At 41.2% G+C, this 23,768-nt stretch overlaps 3 protein-coding genes and 1 long non-coding RNA gene across 4 annotated transcripts; all 4 read right to left on the reverse strand.

Annotated features, from left to right (window-relative positions):
* Positions 1-3,412: 3,412 nt before the first annotated feature.
* On the reverse strand, positions 3,413-11,436 carry LOC134186138 (uncharacterized). Its single transcript, XR_009970907.1, has 3 exons — positions 11,221-11,436; positions 10,897-10,985; positions 3,413-3,581 (listed from the first exon to the last, which is right to left on the reverse strand). It is a non-coding gene; the product is annotated as an uncharacterized LOC134186138 (long non-coding RNA).
* Positions 11,437-12,578: 1,142 nt separating this feature from the next.
* On the reverse strand, positions 12,579-13,630 carry LOC134186145 (beta-1,4-galactosyltransferase 1-like). Its single transcript, XM_062654061.1, has 6 exons — positions 13,559-13,630; positions 13,390-13,506; positions 13,141-13,328; positions 12,958-13,080; positions 12,794-12,898; positions 12,579-12,721 (listed from the first exon to the last, which is right to left on the reverse strand). Exons 2-6 carry the CDS (start codon positions 13,444-13,446, stop codon positions 12,583-12,585), a joined length of 612 nt encoding a protein of 203 aa, XP_062510045.1. The 5' UTR covers positions 13,447-13,506; positions 13,559-13,630; the 3' UTR covers positions 12,579-12,582.
* Positions 13,631-19,632: 6,002 nt separating this feature from the next.
* On the reverse strand, positions 19,633-21,531 carry LOC134186194 (uncharacterized). Its single transcript, XM_062654112.1, has 5 exons — positions 20,901-21,531; positions 20,810-20,840; positions 20,616-20,739; positions 20,397-20,548; positions 19,633-19,899 (listed from the first exon to the last, which is right to left on the reverse strand). Exons 1-5 carry the CDS (start codon positions 21,054-21,056, stop codon positions 19,781-19,783), a joined length of 582 nt encoding a protein of 193 aa, XP_062510096.1. The 5' UTR covers positions 21,057-21,531; the 3' UTR covers positions 19,633-19,780.
* Positions 21,074-22,583, reverse strand: LOC134185371 (neogenin-like). The gene is made up of 7 exons (XM_062653151.1): positions 22,553-22,583; positions 22,243-22,497; positions 21,859-22,173; positions 21,778-21,798; positions 21,630-21,736; positions 21,248-21,537; positions 21,074-21,167 (listed from the first exon to the last, which is right to left on the reverse strand). Exons 1-7 carry the CDS (start codon positions 22,581-22,583, stop codon positions 21,074-21,076), a joined length of 1,113 nt encoding a protein of 370 aa, XP_062509135.1.
* Positions 22,584-23,768: the final 1,185 nt, after the last annotated feature.

Genomic DNA, 23,768 nt, shown 5'->3' on the forward strand with positions numbered 1-23,768 from the left:
AATAGTCGATCTGCCTAGTGTTCTTGGTGAGCGCAAGTCTCTTATAGACATTCAAACTTGTATATCGACATTTTCTAAATTAACCTTGACCTGCAGGTTTGTTTATTTTAGTAACATTTGTCTATGTATACTAATTAGAGTATTTAGTCAAGAGCATAATTTACATTAGTGTGTTTTAGTATACGTGTTATGTATATAGTAGAACAGGGCTCAGTGAAAGGTCAGTACCTGTACAAATACATTCATCATTTATTTCAATTTCACACACATAATATAGCTATAACAGCTAATCAATCAATTCAACGGAACCAATTGTGTTCCTATATAACCTACTGGATGGTCATGCAACTTAGATGGAGTATCTATGTTTTTTAGCAGCAGTCACCATAGTTCATAAAACATTTGAGTCATGTTTAAACATTTGAGTCATGAAGAACAGAAACCTCAATAAATCATGCTTTCTTCTCTTGTTTGCTCAATACAATGATATCTGGTCAGTTGAATTCTACTTTTCGTTCTGTTTGTATTGGAAAATCCCACAATATCTGCATTCTGTCCTTCTCTTGGACTTTCTCTCTGCTGCTAAATCATACCATGAATGATCAAACTGTAGACCAAAATGACGAGCAACATGGAGGTAGAATAATTCTGCAACACCATGCACACAGTGACACACACACACACACACACACACACACACACACACACACACACACACACACACACACACACACACACACACACACACACACACACACACACACACACACACACAGTGACACACACACACACACACACACACACACACACACACACACACACACACACACACACACACACACACAGTGACACACACACACACACACACACACACACACACACACACACACACACACACACACACACACACACACACACACACGGCACTTTGTGCCAACAAGGTTTCAAAAAATTTTCATTGCTAGCATCTGGTCGCTATGACGTCGACCCCATCCTGAATAGAAAACACCTGCGTTCACGTTCCATGTCTCAGACAATCAACAGACGCATCCCTAGCACAGTCCATGTGATCCAAATCTAGTTCGTCGTCGTCGTCGTCGTCGTCGTCGTCGTCGTCGTCGTCGTCGTCGTCGTCGTGATCACCTGTCAATGATTGCAGGGAATCCGAGGAAGAGACTGTGCGCAGAGCCGTAGAGCTCTGACTGTGCGTTACTAACCGCTAAATCCGCTACTGCGCTAGGACCTAATCCGCGAAGAGAAATGATCCGAGGTAGACGCGGTGCGCTAGCGCAGAATGTCTTCCGGTACAAGTGCGTTAGCAAGCGGACCTATTTGACGGCCGGACCTAATCCGCTGCTACACCGGACTACACGTAGGCATCTTGCACAGGCGAATTTTTTTGGGCCCCCGTTGGGTGTGGCTTTAGCTGTTCCCGTATGCACTTCCTCGCGGTTTGCAGTGGTCTGGTAGTACGAGGCTCGGCAGTCAATGGACATCTTGCAACCGCGATTTTGACATAAACGAAGTGCTGTCTTTTTGCGCACCTTTCGAGCAGTAACTTGCGCCGTTTATTGAAAGGGGGCCTCAGTTTTTGTCGTCTGCTGAACGTGGTTTTCTCGGCACAAATCAACTTCGATAAATTAGACGACAGGTAAAGTCATTTTTAATTACTATTCTTTGCAGTTAAGCAAATTTTCAGTTTGCATAAAATCTTTTTTCGGGTGCGATTTATGCGTCAATATTGACACTGTTGCATGCACTGCATACATCAAATCATGTACTATTTATTGCAAATTTATTTCCTGTGTGCAATTAATTAAATAATATGCAGAAAAGTGCAAAGTACTCAGGTAATTTAATTCTATTTCACAACTACTAAGTTACTAAAAAGATTTATTAACAGATAAACACTCTAATAGGGTAGTATACAATTAAAATAACAGCATATGATATGTGTGTGTACACAATATTTACTAAGCATTATCTAGTTGGATAAACACGTACACAAAATAATGTACTCTAATAATCATTACTAATTGGATCATTTAATGTAAACAACATACTAATTACTAATGCATAGAATATGATGATGACGACATATTGATAACACTGCTGGTTGTCACACAGCTATTATTGAGGTAATCTATATTTAGAGCTAACATTGGTTTAAATTAAATTATGTTAATTAAGTTAAGTTAAGTTAATGACTCTTAGTTAAGTTGATGGTATCAGTCATTGTGTTGTGACACTTATAGGTGTATACATTGGATATGCATTTTGGCAACTGGCATTATATTTCAAACTAGGCGTTGGTTGTTATATGGTTGGTGACATGAATGACAGTAACTGAGTTATAGAATTAGTATACTGTGTGTGTGTGTGTGTGTGTGTGTGTGTGTGTGTGTGTGTGTGTGTGTGTGTATGTGTGTGTGTGTGTGTGTATTCATATGGCTGTTTACTCAATTGGAAGTGTCATCTCATAGCATTGGTACATTCAAGACACATTAATGCATGAACTACTATCGTTCTAGCAATGATGAGATAGAGGATAATTTCTTGGACAAGAAACTCCTATCTTTGCCTCATTTGATTCTAGTGTATATATTGAGTAACTGGTATTTCATTGGGGTGGACAAGGTCTGTGACTGTTGTTGTTGACAAGAACTGTCTGGCTTGCTGCATTCAGGGTGTTCTGACCTTTACTAATGGCCATGTGAAGTACGGTATATGTTAGTCTGCATGTTAATGTGGCAGCTATGGCAGAACCTAACATGTGTGGCTGTACTTAGAAATGTGAGAGCGTTACCTGGGCCATCAAGCTACACCTGGTACTGAAATAATCCAGGTAGCCAAGCATGGTGTTTGTCCTTTGTTGGCTATGTCACATTACTGGTATGTTTAATATGGATATTTGTGATAACCATTTGCCTGTCTTGAATCTGTGTACTTGATGATACAACTGTAGGTTGATGACACTTGAAAGACACCATGTATTTGAGACAACAGCAAAATCAACATGGTGAGGCAAAATGACCCGTAAGAGAAATGGTAGAATTAAAGCACAATTGTTATGCAGGTCCTTAATTAATACTTCTAAAATGATCTGTTGCCAGCCAGCTGACAGTTGTTTGGCTGAAATTCTTTGTCAACATTATTAATTAACAATGAGTTGATGTCTGCTACTTGTTATGAGTTCATTTGAAGCCATGCTCTAACTAGAAGAAGGAGTCATGATCAGTGAAACCTGCACTACTACAGAAATGGGAGTGATGAAAGTAGTCTTAGTTGCTAGTTGTACCAAGACGACAGTTGTGACTTCAGATGTGACTTTAGATAACTATACTTTGACAAAGTATTACATTGCCTTTAGCAATAAAATGTTTGTCACTGCTTATCTTGCATATGCATTGGATGTCCACAAATAATCATAAGTAATCTGACTCTTGTTAGAACTATAATTATAATAACGTCCAAACATTGTGGTCAGATCTATAATTTGTGACTTGTAATAGACAACTTCCATTGTGTATGTGCAACAGCAGCAGTCGCTATTTCTTTTCTCACAGGATGCAGATCAGCATCTATACACATGATGCAGTCAAAACGTAGACAACAGCTATTGAATTAAATGAGAATTTATTTAATTCGCTAACATACCACAATGTATATTAAGTTCAAGACATGAGCACAAGCAGACTGTTTGATGAGGTACCGTATTTCTCCAAATAATTCGTTCCTGATTAATTCCCTGCCTGTATAATTCCCTTAGTATACACCCACTGTGAATGTAATTACCTCTCCTGAATAGTAATAATATTATTATTAATAATAATAATAGTAATTAATGCAGTGCTTCTTGGATCAAGTTGGATCCTGCATAAAGTCATGTCTTCTGTCTAGACAGCCATGACGGTCTAAGCACCTCTGAGGCAGGGTTTGCTTTCGGTGCTTACCAGTGACCTTATGAATCAGACTGATCTGGTTGAGCACAACATAATAATAATCAAATATAATCAAATATATCATTCATCATTCATTCATTCAATAATAATAATAATAATAATAATAATAATAATAATAATAATACCCGGATATTGATGGAAGATGGACGTCTAGCTGTATCGCTCGTCTCAGAGCTAGCTGAGGAGCGCGTTCCTTGTCGGGAAACCAGGACAGGGCTCGAAAAGTCGGCATCTGGAATCACTGGAGCTGTTCGGAAGACCAGGAATAGTTCTGGGCGTAGGGCGACTGGTCGAACTATCTCTCGTGCGGCGTCTGATTTGAATTTGGCTTCAAATCCCGCTGACGAGACTACTGTGATGCCCACCGTTCCTAGCGAATCTTGTCTTTCGGCTAACAGGAACGGCAATGCAACAAGACGAAGGAAATGGACGCGACAAATGAATAGGGAAGTGATGTTTTGTTATTACTACGTGCTGTTGTCATGCAAGTTCTCTGCTTTCAGAAAACCCATGCATCAGCTGTGGTGTGAACGAAATCCTTCTCTGACTGACGTCTCTGAGCAGCGTTTAGCAGACCAGAAGCGATATCTCTTAACTTCTGGAAGTCTGACTGAATCAGAGTTGGAGGAGATTAAACGCGAGGCCGCACAGGATGGAAAGCCCGTCTCAGGTTTGTTATCTGTTACGACTGATGTTTGTCGTGGTGTGCAGATGTCGGCGTTGGATGTGGTTTCTGCTCTATCATCTGATAGCTCAGTTGTCACGCCTTTGCTTGACAATGTGTCACCTTGCATGGCTTCAGTCAGGATGGCGCCTGCTGCACGTGGTGGGAAATCTGTCGTGTCAATGATGCAAGAGGATCATGAGTTTGCTAATCACTTGGAAGATGGCTCCCTTGTTCAGTCAGTCACTGTTCTCTCTAAGGACTGCTCATCTGCAAGAGATAGTGGTGATATCCTATCTGTAGATGACACTTTGGATTCAGTTCAGTGCAGTGCTGTTGGGGAATCACCATCCCCTTGTGACTCTGTGAGCTCTGATCTGATGACTACACATCCTAGTATAGCTTCTCGGCTAGAAAGGATGGAAACTTCTTCATCTCAACTCAGTCCAGACTGCTGCCAAACGGAGGATGGTCTTTCGCTTGATTGTGATGCTGCTGTGGACCCTGTACTTCGTCGAGAGTTTCTTGAGGAGTTGCAGAAAGTCAGGCAAATTCCTATCTGTGAGAGACAATGCCTTCCAAGGATCTTTGTGAACAGTGGAACCCTGAAGCTTATTGGTGATCTTAACACAATCATCAGTTCGTTGAAGGATGAACCAGATATGAGTGAAATCAGTTACCTGGTATACTCTGCTGCTTCGCTAGTGTCCAAAAGGCGGGGCTTAAAGACGACGAAGTCAACCAATTCTCAAACACCGACATGGAGACGAAGGCTGGATATGGAGATTCTCACACTTCGACGTGCGATCTCACTGTTGCTGGAGGTTAGAAAGGGTTCATCGGGCATTCGTATGTTACATGAACTCCGACGTCTTCGGCATCGGTTGGGCATTTCCTGTTCGGAGAGTTGTGAGGTCTCCATCAATCGATTGAAAATGGAACTTAAGTCCAAGGTCGAGCGGACCAGGAGGCTGGAGAAGAATCGTAAGAGACTTCGCCAGAATGGTTTGTTTCAACGAGATGCTGGACGGTTTTACAGAGAGCTGGATAAGCAGACTATCCGGGTCACTTCCCCGCCATCCGAGTCTGAGATCGAACAGTATTGGGGTGGTATCCTAGAAACTGAGGTACATCACAATGAGTCTGCCTTCTGGCTGAGACGTCAAACCGATGACGAGACGCACCGGAAAGATGAGCAGCAGTGGTTACCTATCTCAGACAATGAGGTCACATCGTGTCTCAAAAGGATGGGGAACTGGAAGTCCCCTGGTCCAGACAAGGTTTATGGTTTCTGGGTCAAGCGTATCACGTGTCTTCACACTGATCTGACTCGTAACTACAACCTGCTGATTCAGAATCCGGACTCTGTACCCGACTGGTTGTCTCAAGGAATAACTACTCTGATTCCTAAGAATGACAAGACTGACCAGGCCAAAAATTACCGGCCTATCGCGTGTCTGTCTGTCTTCTATAAGACCCTCACGTCAGTCATCAGGCAGAGGATTGCAGGGCATTTGGATCAGAGAAACCTCATGGCTCCGGAGCAGAAGGGTTGTCGACAGGGATCTTTTGGTGCAAAGGATCAGCTGTTGATCAACAAGCTGCTTACCGAAGACTGTAGGACCAGGCACAAGAGCTTGAGCATGGCTTGGGTGGACTACCAGAAAGCCTATGACAGCGTGCCACACAGTTGGTTGCTCCAATGCCTTCAGCTGCATAAGATCAGTCCAGTCTTGTGCGGGTTCCTGTCACGTGTGATGAAGAGTTGGAGGACATCGATGGTGCTTTCTTGCGGGAATAGTACTATCAAGACAAGGCTTATGCAGATCAGGAGGGGTATTTTCCAAGGTGACTCACTTTCTCCACTTCTCTTCTGTATGGCTCTCAATCCTCTGAGCAAGGAGCTGAACAGAACCGGTTACGGCTACCGGATGACCACTGGGCATGGTGAGACTGCCAAACGTCAGCTTATCAGTCATCTACTTTACATGGATGATCTGAAGCTGTATGGCAGAAACTCTGATTAGTTGGACGGGTTGTTGCACACGGTCCGTACCTTCTCTGATGACATCCAGATGAAGTTTGGTCTGGACAAATGTGCTGTTGCACACTTTGTCAACGGCAGACTATCTGGACACAACTCTGGGGTGACGGTAGGAAAAACGGACACCATCAACTGTCTGGAACCGGGTCAAGTCTACAAGTACTTGGGTGTAGATGAGAGTAACGGTATTCAGCACAGCATGATGCGGGAGAGACTCCGTCGCGAGTACTTGCGCAGAGTGAAGGTGGTTCTCCGGACTGAGTTGTATGGTCGGAACAAGATTCTAGCCATCAATGGGTTTGCACTACCGGTTCTCACTTACGGTTTTGGCGTCATTCATTGGGGGTGCACGGACCTGCAGCAGCTCGATCGACGGACCAGAAAGCTTCTCTCTATGCACGGTGTCCACCATCCTGCTGCAGACGTTGACCGACTGTACGCTCCTTGCAGTGATGGGGGTAGGGGGTTACAACAGATTGAGTCGACATATCAATCTTGTATTGTGAGGCTGAACTGTTACCTTGCTGACAGTTCTGATCCTTTCATGCAGATGATACGGGAGTGTGACTCTGGAAAATCTTCACACTCGATCAAGCGCATGGCTTGTCGGTTTACTGCACAGCTGCGGAGGAGTCTTGCTTTGGACGACAAGTCGCAGAACTTACACAGGAATGCATCCATCTCAGTTGAAGGTGGCTTCGAGCAAGCGCCTAAAACAGATGCGAGACATTACCGTACGTGTTGCAGTTCTCTTCGTGTGCGGTCCTGGAGCGGGAAGCCTATGCACGGGCAGTATCGTCGTCTCACTGAGCAACCGCCTGTGGACATGAAAGAGACCTACGGATGGCTAAAGGCAGCGAATCTTCCTGCTGCAACTGAGGGACTGGTTGTTGCTGCTCAAGACCAAGCTCTTCGGACTCGGTACTATGAGCGCAAGATTCTACATCGTGATGTCAGTCCTACTTGCCGCATGTGCAGTGTAGGCCTGGAGACAGTCGACCACATTGTGGCAGGCTGTAGTGCTTTGGCACCGACGGACTACACTGATCGACACAATCAGGTGGCATCCATCATTCACTGGGACGTTTGTCGCCATTTTGGGGTTCCAGTGGAGAGCAGATGGTACCGGCATCATCCTGATAGGCTTGTGCAGACGGATGACATTACTATGATGTGGGATACCACCATCCCCACTGCCAGGAAGATCAAAGCCAATCGTCCAGACATCTGTCTCAGAAATAGGAAGACAAACACTTGTCTTCTTATTGATATCAGCTGTCCTGCTGATGGCAACATTGGCAAGAAACATGCTGAGAAGTTGGCAAAGTACAGCGACTTGCGAGTGGAGATAAGCCGCATGTGGCATTGTCGAACACTGGTGGTTCCTGTGGTCTTGGGAGCTTTGGGCACAGTGCACGCAGGTATTGCACGGTGGCTGGACATTATTCCAGGTCATCACAACCTGCAGCACTTACAGAAAACAGTGCTTCTGGGATCTACTCGGATCCTTCGTAAAGTCGTGTCTTCTTTCTAGACAGCCGTGATGGTCTAAGTACTTCTGAAGCAGGGTTTGCTTCCGGTGCTTGTAATAGACTTTACAAACCAGACTGATCTGGTTGAGCACGACAAAATAATAATATTTTGATTCATACCGCTACAGGTACAGTGCCTTAGGCAAGACAAGATACATAAGCGTAACAAGTAAAAATAGGTAGCCATGCATAGAAGAGTAAACATAAAAGAATAAATAGAAGAATAATCAGACATAAATTACGGTTTAATCCAGCTCTTGAAGTCCATGTAGGACAACACCATGACTCTTTTCCTTGTCTCATTGTCCACTGATTGCCACAGATTACCTTGAGTATTCAGAATGAACCCACTCTCTAAGTCATTATGAACTGATCTTCATAAGAAGGAGAGCTGGCTGGCAAGCAATAGATGTGGAGCTTCCTGATAGGTTTGCCAAGAGTTTCCCCACAATTCCCCATTCCTTGCACAGCATGGGATTGGTTAAGCAGTTCTTTAATTAAGTGTTGTGGCAACACAAGCCAGAAATGGATGTATGACTTGAGATGCTCGATTATGTCAAGGAGAATTTGCAATGCTAACAAAGGTGGCTGTAGCTCAATTATGAGGATTAATTATTACTGTTACTAAATTGTTACTAAACTGTTTTTGTGTGCCTTTCATTTTTTGCAGAGCACTTGGCAGTGGCTATGGAATTCAACGTCAGGCGTTGCTGGTAATGACAGACTATTGTCCATGAGCATGGTAAAGGAGCTGTTATTCGCAGATTCTTCTGAAAAGTTGCTTGCTGCTAAACAAAGAATTGACAGTAATTTAAAAGTTCAGCAAAACATTAAAGTTTCGAAACAGGTTGCAGTGCTATTGGGAAAGGCGTGAAGAATGGTGTGTTAGCCTTAGAAAAGATTTTATAACTCGAGGAAACAACACAAATATCTACTCCGAGGCAGCAATTCACATTACCAAAGATATAGTATTTGATCGACTGAAGGCCTACAACAGTATCCAGATGTTCCAATTTGTTACAACAACAATGGATCTCTACTACAAACAGCGTTTGCTTTCTCTGGCTAATAATCGTCTTGACAACTTCGTTGCTCTTTGATTTACCATTTCAGGTAGCACAGCAGATACAGTTTCATCTCATACCATCCAAGCCACTGACTCAGATGACGTATTTCACGTTCAAAGTAGGACAGACAATCAACAAACATGGAAAGTGGATTTGACTGTAGGAACTTGTACCTGTCCACGAGGAAGAAACGGTCAGCCATGTGGACATCAGCTGGCAGCTTCATTAAAATACAAACGTCACTCTTTAAATAAAATACCAACATCATCAGTATGTGGCCGCCAACTGTATGCCAAAATAGCAATCGGAGAGGCAGCACTACCAGTTGCATTCTACAGCCATCTGCACCAGAAAGAAGAAGATACCTATGTGAAAGATCTAGGGATGCAACCAGAGTGGAGTAAAAGAACCGAAACATTTCCAAGCTCTCAACACACAGAAATTGAAGACCAAGAAACAACTATTGACTATGAACCTGCATCACCAGAATCTGATCATGCAAGTGAAGACCCACAGCAGCATCAGAGCCACACCACCTCTAGCAATTTTTGAAGACACTCTAACAGATTTGACATACGTCATGACAGACATTAAGAAAGGATTGGCAAGTAGGGACACTGTATTTACAACAGCTATACGAGAATTTTGCAGCCAGTACAAAAAATTAGAGGTGCTGATGGCAAAAAGAAATCTTACACAAAGCCATTGTTAATATCTGCTCTGCACAAGTTTGGAAAGGGACACGGACGTAAAATCAGAAGCAACAAATGCACCATTACAGTACAACCAACAACTGTAAGCAGACGAGCCATTAAAGAGTGTGGAGGAAAACCTCTTAAGGCTGGTCGTCCATCATTAATGCAGAGAAAATCAAACAATACCAACATGAAAAACTTATGTCGTCACACTCTACCAAAAAGAAAGCTCCGATCAAAAAGAGTTCACAGTCTTCAAACAAGTATTGATAATAGGAGACAGAACGCTTGCTAAAATGGCCGGTATCAAGCAAACTGTGGTGCTCTAGCACACAATAATTGTTTGCCTCCTCTTGTTTGATTCTTGTCTAGATTGATTATACAGTTACTTGTTCTAACTTCAGTTTGTTTACATCAGGTAGTTGTGCATTTTTGATTTGAGTAAAGCAGTGACTCACAAACTTTACTAATGTTTGCCTTATTGCATGATTTCTTTCTTGTTTGTGCTCTTGCAAAAGTAAGTAAATTAGTTTTAGTCGAAACGACTGTGCAGACTAGTTGTCTTAGAAAAGCATTGTATAAGGAATACTTTGCCTAATTCTCCATCAGCAAAGCATGTAAGGAAATTGAACATGTAAGAACAACATGTAAAAAATAGGTTCTTTTAATTAATAACACATTTAGAAATTGTTCAAAGTCCAAGGTAGAGTTCACCATTAATTAATTAACATAACAAATTTCACTTTGACTAATGGCTATACAACTATCTGTAAAAGTAAGCAAATGTCAGGTTCCTAGTCATTGGCTGCAAACATATATCATGAGAATTCTAAAGGCAATTCAGACTGTACAAAAAAATTAAGCTGCCAATGAAAGCCATTCTAACAGCATTTAAGTCCCATGTAACATTTAAATATTAAGTATGCCGTTACCCCTGACTTTGGCCAAGTCTCTAAGACTTTCCTGCCTTTAGAAGAACCAGTTGGCACCTGTCTGATAGGCCTTCTGTTAGACTTCTCCCCTGTACAAATACTCTATTTCAACTTCCTTACACCATTACACACACACACACACACACACACACACACACACACACACACACACACACACACACACACACACACACACACACACACACACACACACACACACACACACACAAACACACACACACACACGCACGCACGCACACGCACACACACACACACACAGTATACTAATTCTATAACTCAGTTACTGTCATTCATGTCACCAACCATATAACAACCAATGCCTAGTTTGAAATATAATGCCAGTTGCCAAAATGCATATCCAATGTATACACCTATAAGTGTCACAACACAATGACTGATACCATCAACTTAACTAAGAGTCATTAACTTAACTTAACTTAATTAACATAATTTAATTTAAACCAATGTTAGCTCTAAATATAGATTACCTCAATAATAGCTGTGTGACAACCAGCAGTGTTATCAATATGTCGTCACCATCATCATCATATTCTATGCATTAGTAATTAGTATGTTGTTTACATTAAATGATCCGATTAGTAATGATTATTAGAGTACATTATTTTGTATACGTGTTTATCCACCTAGATAATGCTTAGTAAATATTGTGTACACACACATATCATATGCTGTTATTTTAATTGTATACTACCCTATTAGAGTGTTTATCTGTTAATAAATCTTTTTAATAACGTAGTAGTTGTGAAATTACCTGAGTACTTTGCACTTTTCTGCATATTATTTAATTAATTGCACACAAGAAATAAGTTTGCAATAAATAGTACATGATTTGATGTATGCAGTGCATGCAACAGTGTCAATATTGACGCATAAATCGCACCCGAAAAAAGATTTTATGCAAACTGAAAATTTGCTTAACTGCAAAGAATAGTAATTATAAATGACTTTACCTGTCTTCTAATTTATTGAAGTTGATTTATGCCGAGAAAACCACGTTCAGCAGACGACAAAAACTGAGGCCCCCTTTCAATAAACGGCGCAGGTTACTGCTCGAAAGGTGCGCAAAAAGACAGCTGTTCGTTTATGTCAAAATCGCGGTTGCAAGATGTCCATTGACTGCCGAGCCTCGTACTACCAGACCACTGCAAACCGCGAGGAAGTGCATACGGGAACAACTAAAGCCACACCCAACGGGGGCCCAAAAAAAATTCGCTTGCACAGCCCCTCCTAACGCGCGCTTGAAGGAAGCGGTGCCCGCACATCTAATTAACTTGAATTTCATCTTATGACAGGCTTTATGGTATGCGCTATATCAATGGTTTCAACCTATTGCATCTTTTACAACAACGAAATCCGCCATCTCTAGATATAACAAGGCCATGCTCACACAAGAATACAAGCTAATTTGCAAAACAGACAAGAAACACATAGTCAATCACCCTCTAGTTTAGTTTGCTATCAACAAAATCGATCATGTGATGAACATGTGTAAAGAAATTGATAAAGAATTGCTACAACTTTTGTAGCCAAATGTAACAAAGTATTAGCTAGCTGTACACATGTTGTGCATGTACAGTGTTCATGGATAATGATGATATTGTCGTTACTTCTTCAATCGAACCATTGATGTACATAAAGGAAGGATCAGCAATTTACATGACCATTTAAAGCAACAGTAATTTTGGTATATAACTGGTACTCTTTCCGACCAGTTACCTTATATGATACGCTGTTCAGACCATCCTCTTTCATTCTGTGTGTTGCTGTCGATAGTAAACTGAACCTACACAGCAAAACAGCAGTTAGTCAAACACATTGAATTGACACAGCTGACGCTCACAAGCAGTCTACATACCTGGCAGGATTTATTTTGCTCGTTTTGTGATGTGTGCCTCTAACCATCTTGTAACGAGCAACAGCCGCATCTGGTCGCATTATCCTCATGCCATTATTGACCACTCTTTATAACACAAGTTAGCCGATACACAACATTCATTGCACGTTGTCACAATGCACTACCTCTTGTATAAATCGTCGTCTTCCCCTCCCCATCCCCAGTACTTATTCGAGTAACCGTTGATTTTCCAATATTGTTCTTTAGTTAGAATCGTGATTCCTCCAAAAAGAGTCGAATACAACAAACTACAACACCACAGTATCACATCAAGTTAATTAAACAATTTTCACTCACTCGTTGCTTACCGATAATTAAATTTATCAACTGCAACCGACAAATGCTTTGGCCTCTCGGGACACGTGTAAAGGTTGCGATCGTTTTCCAAGATTAAGTCAACATCGTGAAGACAAAAACACTGCCAGTCACCATCTTTAGCAGCCTCTAGTACACCGATATTGAGAAGCATGCCTCGATTGAAGTCACAGTTGCCGGCCTAATCAATTTGTTTAGGGTTTGTAACAACTCCTTAACACATGTACATGTAATTGACCGACCTGCTCGATAACATAGATCTTGAACTGGATAAGTTGACGACGAAATACTGGTATCATGTAGTGTTGAAAAACCTTCAAGTGTTCCTCTCTGTCTCGAAATGGAATAACAATAGCAACCTAAACACACAGTTACTGATAGAAAAAATACAGACAGAACCGTGGCTCTTACCCTATCTCGTGGTTGACAGTCTGGAGGTGTATAGAAACCTCTAAATGCTACTTCTGGGTTTTTCTTCTTTACTTCGTCGAGGTTCACTTTGGCATATGCGTTGACGAACAAGCTACCAACTAGAGAATCGTTTCAACCCGATTAGACAACAAAACGCAAGGAAATATCACGACAAACATAACACACTGTGTACACAACAATGCATGCACGTGTTGCACAACACATTCGAACATTGTCAATGATAAAGTGCATGATGTCCATCCTTTGACAAGTGAAAGCACATGCAGTCAATGATGCATCGAAGTCACATATCGATATCCTTCCTGCACACCATTCCATCCCAACATAAACAACTGACCTAAATCGGAAGGTTTCTTCGGACAAAGAGAAAGCTTAGACACGCTCTTTTTCGTAGCAACAGGACGATGATTTACCTACAAAAAAATTAAAATGTTACCTGCACCATCACTATTAATCAAGTTGCTGTAAAATACTTGGAATAACTGCGATAGTTGCAGTTTAGTTTTTTGTTTTGTGTGTGTGTGTTGTTTGCCTTTCATTTTCCTTCCTAACTGCTTGCTCTTCTTTCTGACCCACTAATGACATCTTTTGTCGTCTTACAGTCTGACGTCTAGTTGTCTTCGATGGCCCCTCTCGACCTTTCAATTCTGATCCCTCGTTACCGTCCGATCTTGATTTCGTTCTCTATCGGTTGTTCTTTGTGCTTGTTTGCTCTTGTTTCCTAGCATGCTCAACATTAGATTTCCATTAGCATTAGAATTATCTGACTTCTGTCCTCGTTTCTGTGCTGTTCCCTGTTTCTGTCTAGCCTCGCCCCAGACGCAGTGTGGATTGTAGCCGGCGCATCAGGGGCTGCAATCCACACTTCGTCTGAGGCGAGGCTACTTTCTGTTCTGTTCCCTGTTTCATTTGTTCTTGTTTCTGTCCCCGTTCCCTGTTTCTTTCGTACATCTGTGTGTCTCTTATCAACTGCACTTTCTTTCGTCTTACGTGTTGAGACAGCTTGCTCCTTCACTGACAGGTTTCGAGCGTCGCTGGAAGACTTCCAATGTGTTGCAATGGCAGACAGCAGTCCCTTGTCATTCTGTGAGCCTCCTGGTGAACGTAGCTGTTGGTAACCCTTGATTCTCAAAAATCTGTTTCATGCCAAAAAACTCTCAGTCACTAGCACAAACATACTACAATATATTATTCTGTCTGATCTAAACAGTTTTGGTCCAATAGACAAGACGAAACTCACAAAACACGACATTCTCTCTACGTCCAGCTCTTACAGCCAACAACTGATAAAACGCCAAGTGGGTGATTAAGATTGTGTTGATTAAACAACTTGCACGTAGCATTACATTACATGCCATGGATCTCTGAGATATACTGACAAACTTCGATAAACTTAGTCTCGTCTGTACTATTGTCTAGATACAAAAAATATGCTGCAACTACTGTTGCTCAATACCTTGACCTGTGAATGGTTCTCATTCCTGTAGTCACCGGCCCCATGAGCACATAAACTGCACCCAACAACAAGAGGGCCTGGGTACGAGGCTACACGCATACTAGCCTCGTACCAGACCCTCTCGCGCCGTCGTGCCCGCTTCCCGTATAACACGACAACGCCGGAGAGGGTCTGGGATCATACCGCCTACCGTTTATGCTATTACATGATCAAACTAGCTCGTATGTCACCAAGCCTCAGGCTAATAATACGATTAGTCTAATAGTTATTATCATGTGTCACACGGAATGTCTTGCAACAGACCTGACCTTTCATTCGTACTCTACTTGTTACCCGAGGCCCAGATTTCCGGGCCTCAAGTATAATAGTCGTTCGACGACCGTACGACACGACGACCCGTCGACCGTATATATAGTTGGTTAGCGGAGATGCAAATGAAGCTATTCCGACCAATAGACGAGAAGTGGTGTCATTACTGACTATAGACGAACGTGATGTCATCATGAGGCTCCACCTCTCCTTCTTTGGTAGCTGCTAACGAGAATTCGGCCATCGGGCTTCCGTCCTGGACATGGTATTTAGTCCTTTGCTTTAAGGGTTTAGCACATACATTTGTACGTGTATGTTTTCCCAACAACAACTAGAGCGAGGTGTGTAGCTGTAGCTGACTTGTAACATTTTTGCTTGTTCCACAGTGTTTCTGCATAGTGGTTCTGCAGTCTGCCAGCTTGAATTTTGGATTTGCGTGGCTGAGCGGCCGTGGTGTTGTTGCAAAGATCACTAGTGTCGTCTTCAACAGAAATTTGGCGTTTGACGGGAATTTGCGACGGAGAACGTGCATTGTCCATGACAGCGTCTGTTTGTCGGACAAAGCGGCTCGGCCGACCTGTAAGTACGCTAGTGCGTCTCTATTCATTTTTTTACATTATCCAAAGTCAGAGCGACCAGACGCCTAGCTAGCTAGTCTACATGTGCACGTGCATGTTTTCCCACATTGATGTTTTGTTGGTCAACTCTGTCTAACTGCGTTAAACCGCATACATTGACTATCAACAGTGTTAGATGCAGCACTGACTGTCAGTGTAGTAAAGGATTGATCATACTGTACCGTATACGTAGGATGGAGCGTGTGAATAGTTGACTGTAGGTGGCATTCAACTCCTGAAGGTGTTTCTTGGTTGTCACGTACAAACAGTCTCTAGCTACAATACAAAAGGATGGGACGACGAAAGTTTAGGAAGCGTTTTCGCCGCCGTTTGGTCACTTGCACAAATCGTTCTTAGACTCATCTGTAGTTGGACAAGAAAACGATTTTTAATTAAGGTAGGTCCTATCATAAAACGTGGTCATGGGGAGGAGAAATTTAAGCTTTGTGTACACACACACACACACACACACACACACACACACACACACACACACACACACACACACACACACACCAAAAGCTCGATGGAGAGCCATATAGGACCACGCCCCTTTCTGTTGTGCGACTAGAAGCCTCGCTACGATCGGCAATTAATAAATTCTTCAGCGAGTGTCATACTAAAATGATATTAGCTAGGAACTAAGCTTTCGATTGGGATTTGGCGTTGTTCTAGCCTCTGTACAGTCGACATTGCGATTTTAGGCCGCTGTCGGCAAGAGATTGCAGCTACGCTAGCTAGGGAGTGTAGCGGGTGAAATGGCAGACAGAAATGTACCAGTCTTTGTACGCGTGCACATGTTCCGAGCTACAACGTGTCAAAAGGACACCATCAATCATCGGACAGTTGCGCAAGAAGTAAACGATGTAAGACTGAGCTAGTTAGTAGTAAAGCGAGGAAACAACGCAGCGACTCTACACTTGTTCTGTTGTCTTCTTTTATTTTTAGAGTATGCAAAAAATAGTTGGAAGCGATCTGTGACATGTTTCGTGCATTTGGCACGGTGAAAGGCATTATGCAAAGGACGACCTCCGCGTCGCCGTAAAGAGTGCGCCCGTACAACTGCTAGAGTAAGCGCAGAGACTTTTGCTTTGTTATCGATGAAGAGGTTGAAGCGGTCGGTATCAGCAGGCGGCTCGGATCCCATTTGCAAGAAATCTTTCCAATCCCGTTTGCACCAAGGATCCAGAATAAAAGATGCACAGGCCCTAGCTACTGTGGTCTCCACGATAGACTTCTCGGACAGCTCTTGAGGCTCTATCTCTACCACCTCTGCAGTGTTATGTTTGAACGTAGCACGCTGAGTTGTTCTCAGCTGAAGGCGGGAGAATTGCATGATGTTCTTGGCCCGCTCCTGGTAATAACTCTCCCATCCGTATGTACCACCTAATTGTGGCCGTCAACTTCCAAGTTGCTGTAAGCAGGAGATAGTGTATAAGGACCTGTTCCAACGAGTGCCCTTCCTACGTCTTTTTGCTGTCTGTCTACCAATTCTAGTAGTTGGCTAACAAAAGTTGGCCAATCTGACATTTTTCGGTTGCACGATTGTTTTTAGCACATTGTGAAAACTTTCGACGTCGTTATTGTAAAAGAAAACATCACCCAGACCAACTTTCTGCCTAACGCTAAGTATCGCCTTTTCATATGCATGTCTAGAGACTGATATATATATATATATATATATATATATATATATATATACTTGGCAAACCACGTATAGAAGGATACCGATTCAGTACTCTGTGCTGAGATTTCTCTTCTTTCCCATGTGTTTTGCAGGTTCACCAAGCGACAACGAAATTCTTCTTTATCTTTACTGTCGATCAATTCTCGCTGATTGTCTTTGTCACAGTCAAATATATATTTTAGGAACTCCCATCTGTAGTTCCTTGTCATTCTTAGACTATAGTCGACTTACGTTGAATGTCGTCTTCAAAGTGCTTTTGCAGAGAACATGAGTGACGTTAGGAAACGCTTGCAAGAAGCCACGAAATAATGCTCTGTGTCTATTTGACCCGACAGCTATAGAATATTTTTCACGTCTGGGCAAATTCTCGTCATGCAAGACGACATCTAGCGAAACAAAGATTCATTTAGAGTCTTGTGAAGCAGGGGAGGTCCAATTAGTACAGGAGGATTGTTTCGACGTCTTGTTCTCAACTGCAAGTGTCTGTATGCAGTAGTCGTGTGTATTATAAGCCAGAATTCACCGCAGTTGTAAGTGCTATCGATTCCAATAATAGTGAATTCTGCAGGATATGTACAGCATTTGACTATATCTCTCATTTGCCTGTCATTGGCCAAGAAACACATTGGATACGAAGCGCCTTGTACATAACTTAGAAGGCTTGTCGGACATTTCGTCCTCTTTGCATTGTTTGATTACAGCAAAGAACTCGTCCTTTTCTACAGCGTTATGCACCTTCTTTTGCCTACTGTGATTCCACACTTGTTCGATATTTCTTGGCAACGAAGAAGTAGTCTTTGCACGTAGACTTTATACGGATGCCTTGACAATTCTGCTTTTCTGGTTTCTTTACGAATGGCCTCTGCAGTACTCAGATGCGTTCGTAAGTGTGGATGTGCATCTTTTCTTCGGTTGCCGTGTGGAGCACAACCCACGGAGTGTTTGTTACTATAAAAAGGTACTGTAAATAGATGACCTTCCCTTTTTGGCTTTTGCTGGTTTCTATCTCTGCAGTACGCCGTTTGAAGTCTCCGTAATTGGAGTGAACGTATGATACTAGAGAAGCCTACCTGCACAAACGTTGTGCAAAGACAGAAGCAGAAGACATATCGCGGAGAGTAGCATAACTTGCTTCATTAGTCGCCCACAACATACGGAAGTTCCCTTTACAAGATATTTCTGCAGAACTACTAAATTCCAGATAATTAATTAACTTAGCGCGCTATAGGTTTGAAGTTAATCATTGATATCAATACGTTGCTATTCATAGTAACACTCACTTATAAGTGCGTGTGGTCAAGTCGGCGTTTTTATTACTCTTAACTAAGTGAGCTTGGTTTAGTTATAGCTAAAACCACTAGAATTTACCTAAACTATAGCTAGCTAGTCTAGAGAAAGAATAGACAGTAACAGTAAGCTGTTTGCCTTCTTCTAGTAGCTGTGATTCCGGTACCCTTTGAAGTCGCCATAGAATTGATGAGTATATCACGCATAACTTTGACTATACTGTGGTAAGTTACCAGTTTGAAGACTAACGTTTATACCAAGAGCATGGTTTGTTAGTTTAGACATCAGAAAGTGACTTTTCTAAATCATGCAGTAAAAGGACGGAAACTTGAGATGATCCCTGCAATTGCAATGCAATTTACACACATGGTTAATTAACTGCATGACTATCTACGTGACTACAGAAATTAACGTATACAGTACTACATGTAGTCCATACATACCTAACTGCATACAGGCATAACAAATAAGAACTCGCATTGAAAAAAATTATATAAAATCTTAATTTTTAGTAGTCACGTAATGGCTGTGACAGTGCCATCTGCACGTCTAAGAGTGCATGGGGTGATGTGTCAACTGTTGCTTCTTGCTCTCAGTTCAACCAGTAAACTTGACAGTTGATAATCAAAATCTTTTTCTTGTAAAACTGATTGTTTAGACTCTATTCAACTTTAATTATCTTCTCACAAGCAGATAATCCCAAACAATTCAAAGTCAATTATTATTCTTACTTCTAGCTAACCCTTTAGCTACAACATACAACACACGGAAGCACTAAGAAAGGCATTTTAAATGCCAAAAAGCCACAGATCGTTATCAAAAAGTTCTCTTTTATTACATTGAGATCAAAGTGTCCATTCGCCATCCATACTCTCATACAATGGTTCCTCATTCTTCCTGTCTTGATCAACTGCAACAGCTTTAACCTCTACATATCCATGTGATCCATAACTGCTGCCTGCACCTGTAAAAGCAAATCTGATGTGCTTATCCACGATAACTGCTAGACAAAGACTTGAGTGTCTTAGGTATTCAGTGATATACTGTGTACAAGACAAGACTCAATCCTGCATGCACAAGTCAATAAATATTAAATATAATGCTCTTTAAACTACATGTATCTCAAAAGTGAAACACGACGCTTCAAATTACATTGCAACAATGGGTTTGTGAAAAACATAATTATGTCCAACTGTTAATAAACTATTATTAAAACCGTCATGCATGCAGAGCCAATACTCACTCCTTGCATTCTGGCACCTGCCATGCATCCTACTACCTACTGTACAGTAGTCAAAATCTTGCAGTCATGGCCACTAATTAGATCTATAGTAGTGTTCTGTCAACAAACACTACTACATTAGTGATGACCTGTACACAAAACAATGCCATAAATGAACTAAGCCTTGATAAATAGTAAATTATATAGTTTGCAATTTCATGTCATGTCAATATCCTCACCTGTAGAAGTGTATAAGCTATTAACTGTCATTATCTCAGTGCTTGTATCCAAACATTCACTTGTTCCAGATGTTACTTTAGGATTGATAATGACGCTATCATATGTCACAGGCTCCAATGTCATCTCTTTTCTAACACACCTGTACTTATTCCTGCATCACACATAAAAGCTTAAAAGTTAATTAAATATTACACATAGTTGTAAATTAGATGTTTCACTTCAGAAAAACAAAAAGTGTGATGATTAGCACAAGAATGATGACACTTAGTGTAACAGCAACTGCGACGATCAACACAGATGATCCTCCCTTTGATGGTAAATCTTCTCCCTTTGTCATAACTCCTTCAGGTCAAAAATGATCAATATTACTGTAATGAAACTATGGGTAACCAAATAATAATCATCATCTTACTTAGTGGTTTACCAATTGCTGTTTCTTTCATCTAGAAATCATAATATAAAAGGTTTCTCAAAGGTATGTAGTAATCCACGTATCATCATACCCCACTTCCATTATCCAATATTGCAACCACACGAATATATATAAAGTAAGTCGAATCAGACTTAAGTGGAACATTTTTGTACTCATTGTTTTCACCAGACGTTGAATCATTTCCAACGGTAAACTGCATCCCTTCTATGTTCTGTTTGTACATCATGTAACTGTATCGAGCTGTTACATACCATGTGTTGTCTGTGCCCTCTTGCTCATACGGTCCAACAGTACGTGGTACATCAGATACAGAAGAAGCATTAGATCCAGTGGTACCCTCATAAACAATAATATCAACATATCTAAAGTATTGTCACATTTAAAACATTCACAAAACAATGAAAAGTCAAAACATACTCTATTGGACCATTTTCATCATTCACAGTAGGAGGTACAAATACTACAGTTGATGTTGATGCAACATCATTAGGTAAAGATTTGTCTGGTGTCTGAGGAGAAGTTGCCAGTGTGCGCACTACAATCATGTTACTAGGGGAACTTTCTGGATTGGAATTTCCGTTATTCGTTACTGTCACATATACTTTGTACTCAGTATATGGTGTGAGGCCCTTCAAGGTGTATAGATTGTCATGACTCGCAATGTCAAAACTCTTGCTGTACGAAGCATCACCAATACTGTTGTAAACCTGCACAGTAAAGTTTAAACAATCATTTGCAGCCATTAGCATGTATGCACACGCATTCGTGCATCTACTCATCCACACACAACTTTGCTTACATTGTAGTACTGAAAAGCACCATTAAAGCTAATAGGCCTCTCCCATTGTAGAGTAATTGAGCTTGATGTCACACCTGAATTTCTCAAATTCTGAGGTGGAGTTGGTGCTAAATCAAGAAAATCCAGTTATAATAAAACCAATATAAACCAATTAAAGTAATAATAAAATCTAATAAATACAGCAAATCACACAATCACAAAATAAATCCTTAAATTAGAAAAACTTTACAGCCTTCAGCAGTAGTCACAGGCACCACATTAACAGCTGCCAAACTTCCAGGTTCATAGCCATGCCTGTTGCTTGCTGTTGCTCTAAATCTGTACTTTGTAAATGGACTTAGACCAACAACAACAAACGGTTGAGAATCAGTAGCACTGAATTCTCTTTGTTCCCACAGCATGTTGCTGGTGCCATCATCCAACTGATATTCTATACGATATTCAGTTACACTTGAGTTTCCATTTTCAGGACAGTTGACTTTGACATTCACTTCTGAGTCATGATAGCTTTTGACTGACAACACAACACATCTCTGTGGAGGACCTAAAACACACCACATATAGTTAACTAAACATACAAAATGTTAACAAGTACGTGCGAAAAGAACGTTACCTTCAATTATCAACTGTACTGATGTCCTACTGGACTTTGCACCAGCTTCAATAGTGTTTCTAGCAACACATCTGTATGTCCCTTCATCTTTAAATTCAAGTGATGTTAGTTCCAGAGCAGATCCTTTTGCACTCTTGCCTCCTCTCCATTCATAATCTGGAGAGGGATTACCATCAGCAGAACAGTTTAAAGTGATACTTTGTCCTTTCACTCCTACTGGATTGGATGGTCTAATTTTAACAAATTCAGGAGCATCTAACAACACATCACTCTTAACAATGCACCATGAAATGTCACCAAAGCAACTCACATTTGACTTCAACAGATGTAGCTGAAGACATATCACTAGCTCCATACTTGTTAAAAGCCCTGCACTTGACTAAACCTCCATCTGAACGGTTAACAGATGCAAATTTCAATTTCCCAGTAAATCTGCCGACACCATCATGACTCGTTGAATTTGTTACTCGAGAGTCTAATGCAATAGCTGAATCAATTCCATTCTCTTTTCTGTACCATCCAAATGTAATGTCTCCACTCACACCAGAATACTGTGAAGCTGTGCAACTCAACTCTTGCACTGACGACTCATCAAAAGAAACTCCTGGTGACTGCCCAACTGTTGGTGCACCTGCAATCATATCATTAATTTAATTAAATAAAGACAGTAACAGACACTAGTATTACACAACAAGTTCGACTGTGTATTAATACTAGATAATGATAGCATAGATCATACATGTAAATGCCACCATGTTCCAATAGCATGTAGTTTTTATCTGGTCAATGCGACATAGTGTTACAACCTAAAAACCGCATTCCCCAGTTTCATGACGCAAAAATCAACACATTTTATCACAACTGTGTTTTCATACATATTTCTGCCTCGGGTAACAAAAACAAAGTAGGAATGGCTGTGTACTGTACTAGTAAGCTAGTACTTGAAGAAATAGGGGTTGAGACGTTCACAAACAAGTACTCATACTTTACATCTCAAACCAATCTTACTCAATTAAATCCCTAATTCACTCATGTTTGCTTTGAAGGTAGCTGTTTGGATAGGAGTGAAGTAGGGATTTAATTGTAGAAGATTGGTTTCACATGTAAAGTATAAGTACTTGTTTGCGAAAGTTTCGACCCCATTTCTTGGAGCACTAGCTTAACGTACGCAGTCATCCCTACTTTGTCTTCTATTTTATTACATAAATCTTTTTGTATTCTTTTGGCTTTACTTGTGCCGCTTGATGTTGGTCTAAGGTTACTGCATTATGGTAGAACCTTGATATCACAAAATTCCAAGAGACCTTACGGCTCCTTTTGCTATATTGAGGCCTCATATTATGTGCATCTGAGACTCATTGCTCACATTCAACAAATGCAAGGCTAAACAATCTTACATAATTCTTTCATCTAATTGTCTCTGGATACAAACAACCTGATCTAATCGTGGCAAGCATTGATTGAAAATTCTGTATGTAGCAGCCACATCTTTCTGTGTGTTCTTTCATTATAAGCAAGTTCGTTAC

Source organism: Corticium candelabrum, chromosome 10 (assembly GCF_963422355.1).
Source record: "Corticium candelabrum chromosome 10, ooCorCand1.1, whole genome shotgun sequence".
Classification (NCBI taxonomy): domain Eukaryota; kingdom Metazoa; phylum Porifera; class Homoscleromorpha; order Homosclerophorida; family Plakinidae; genus Corticium; species Corticium candelabrum.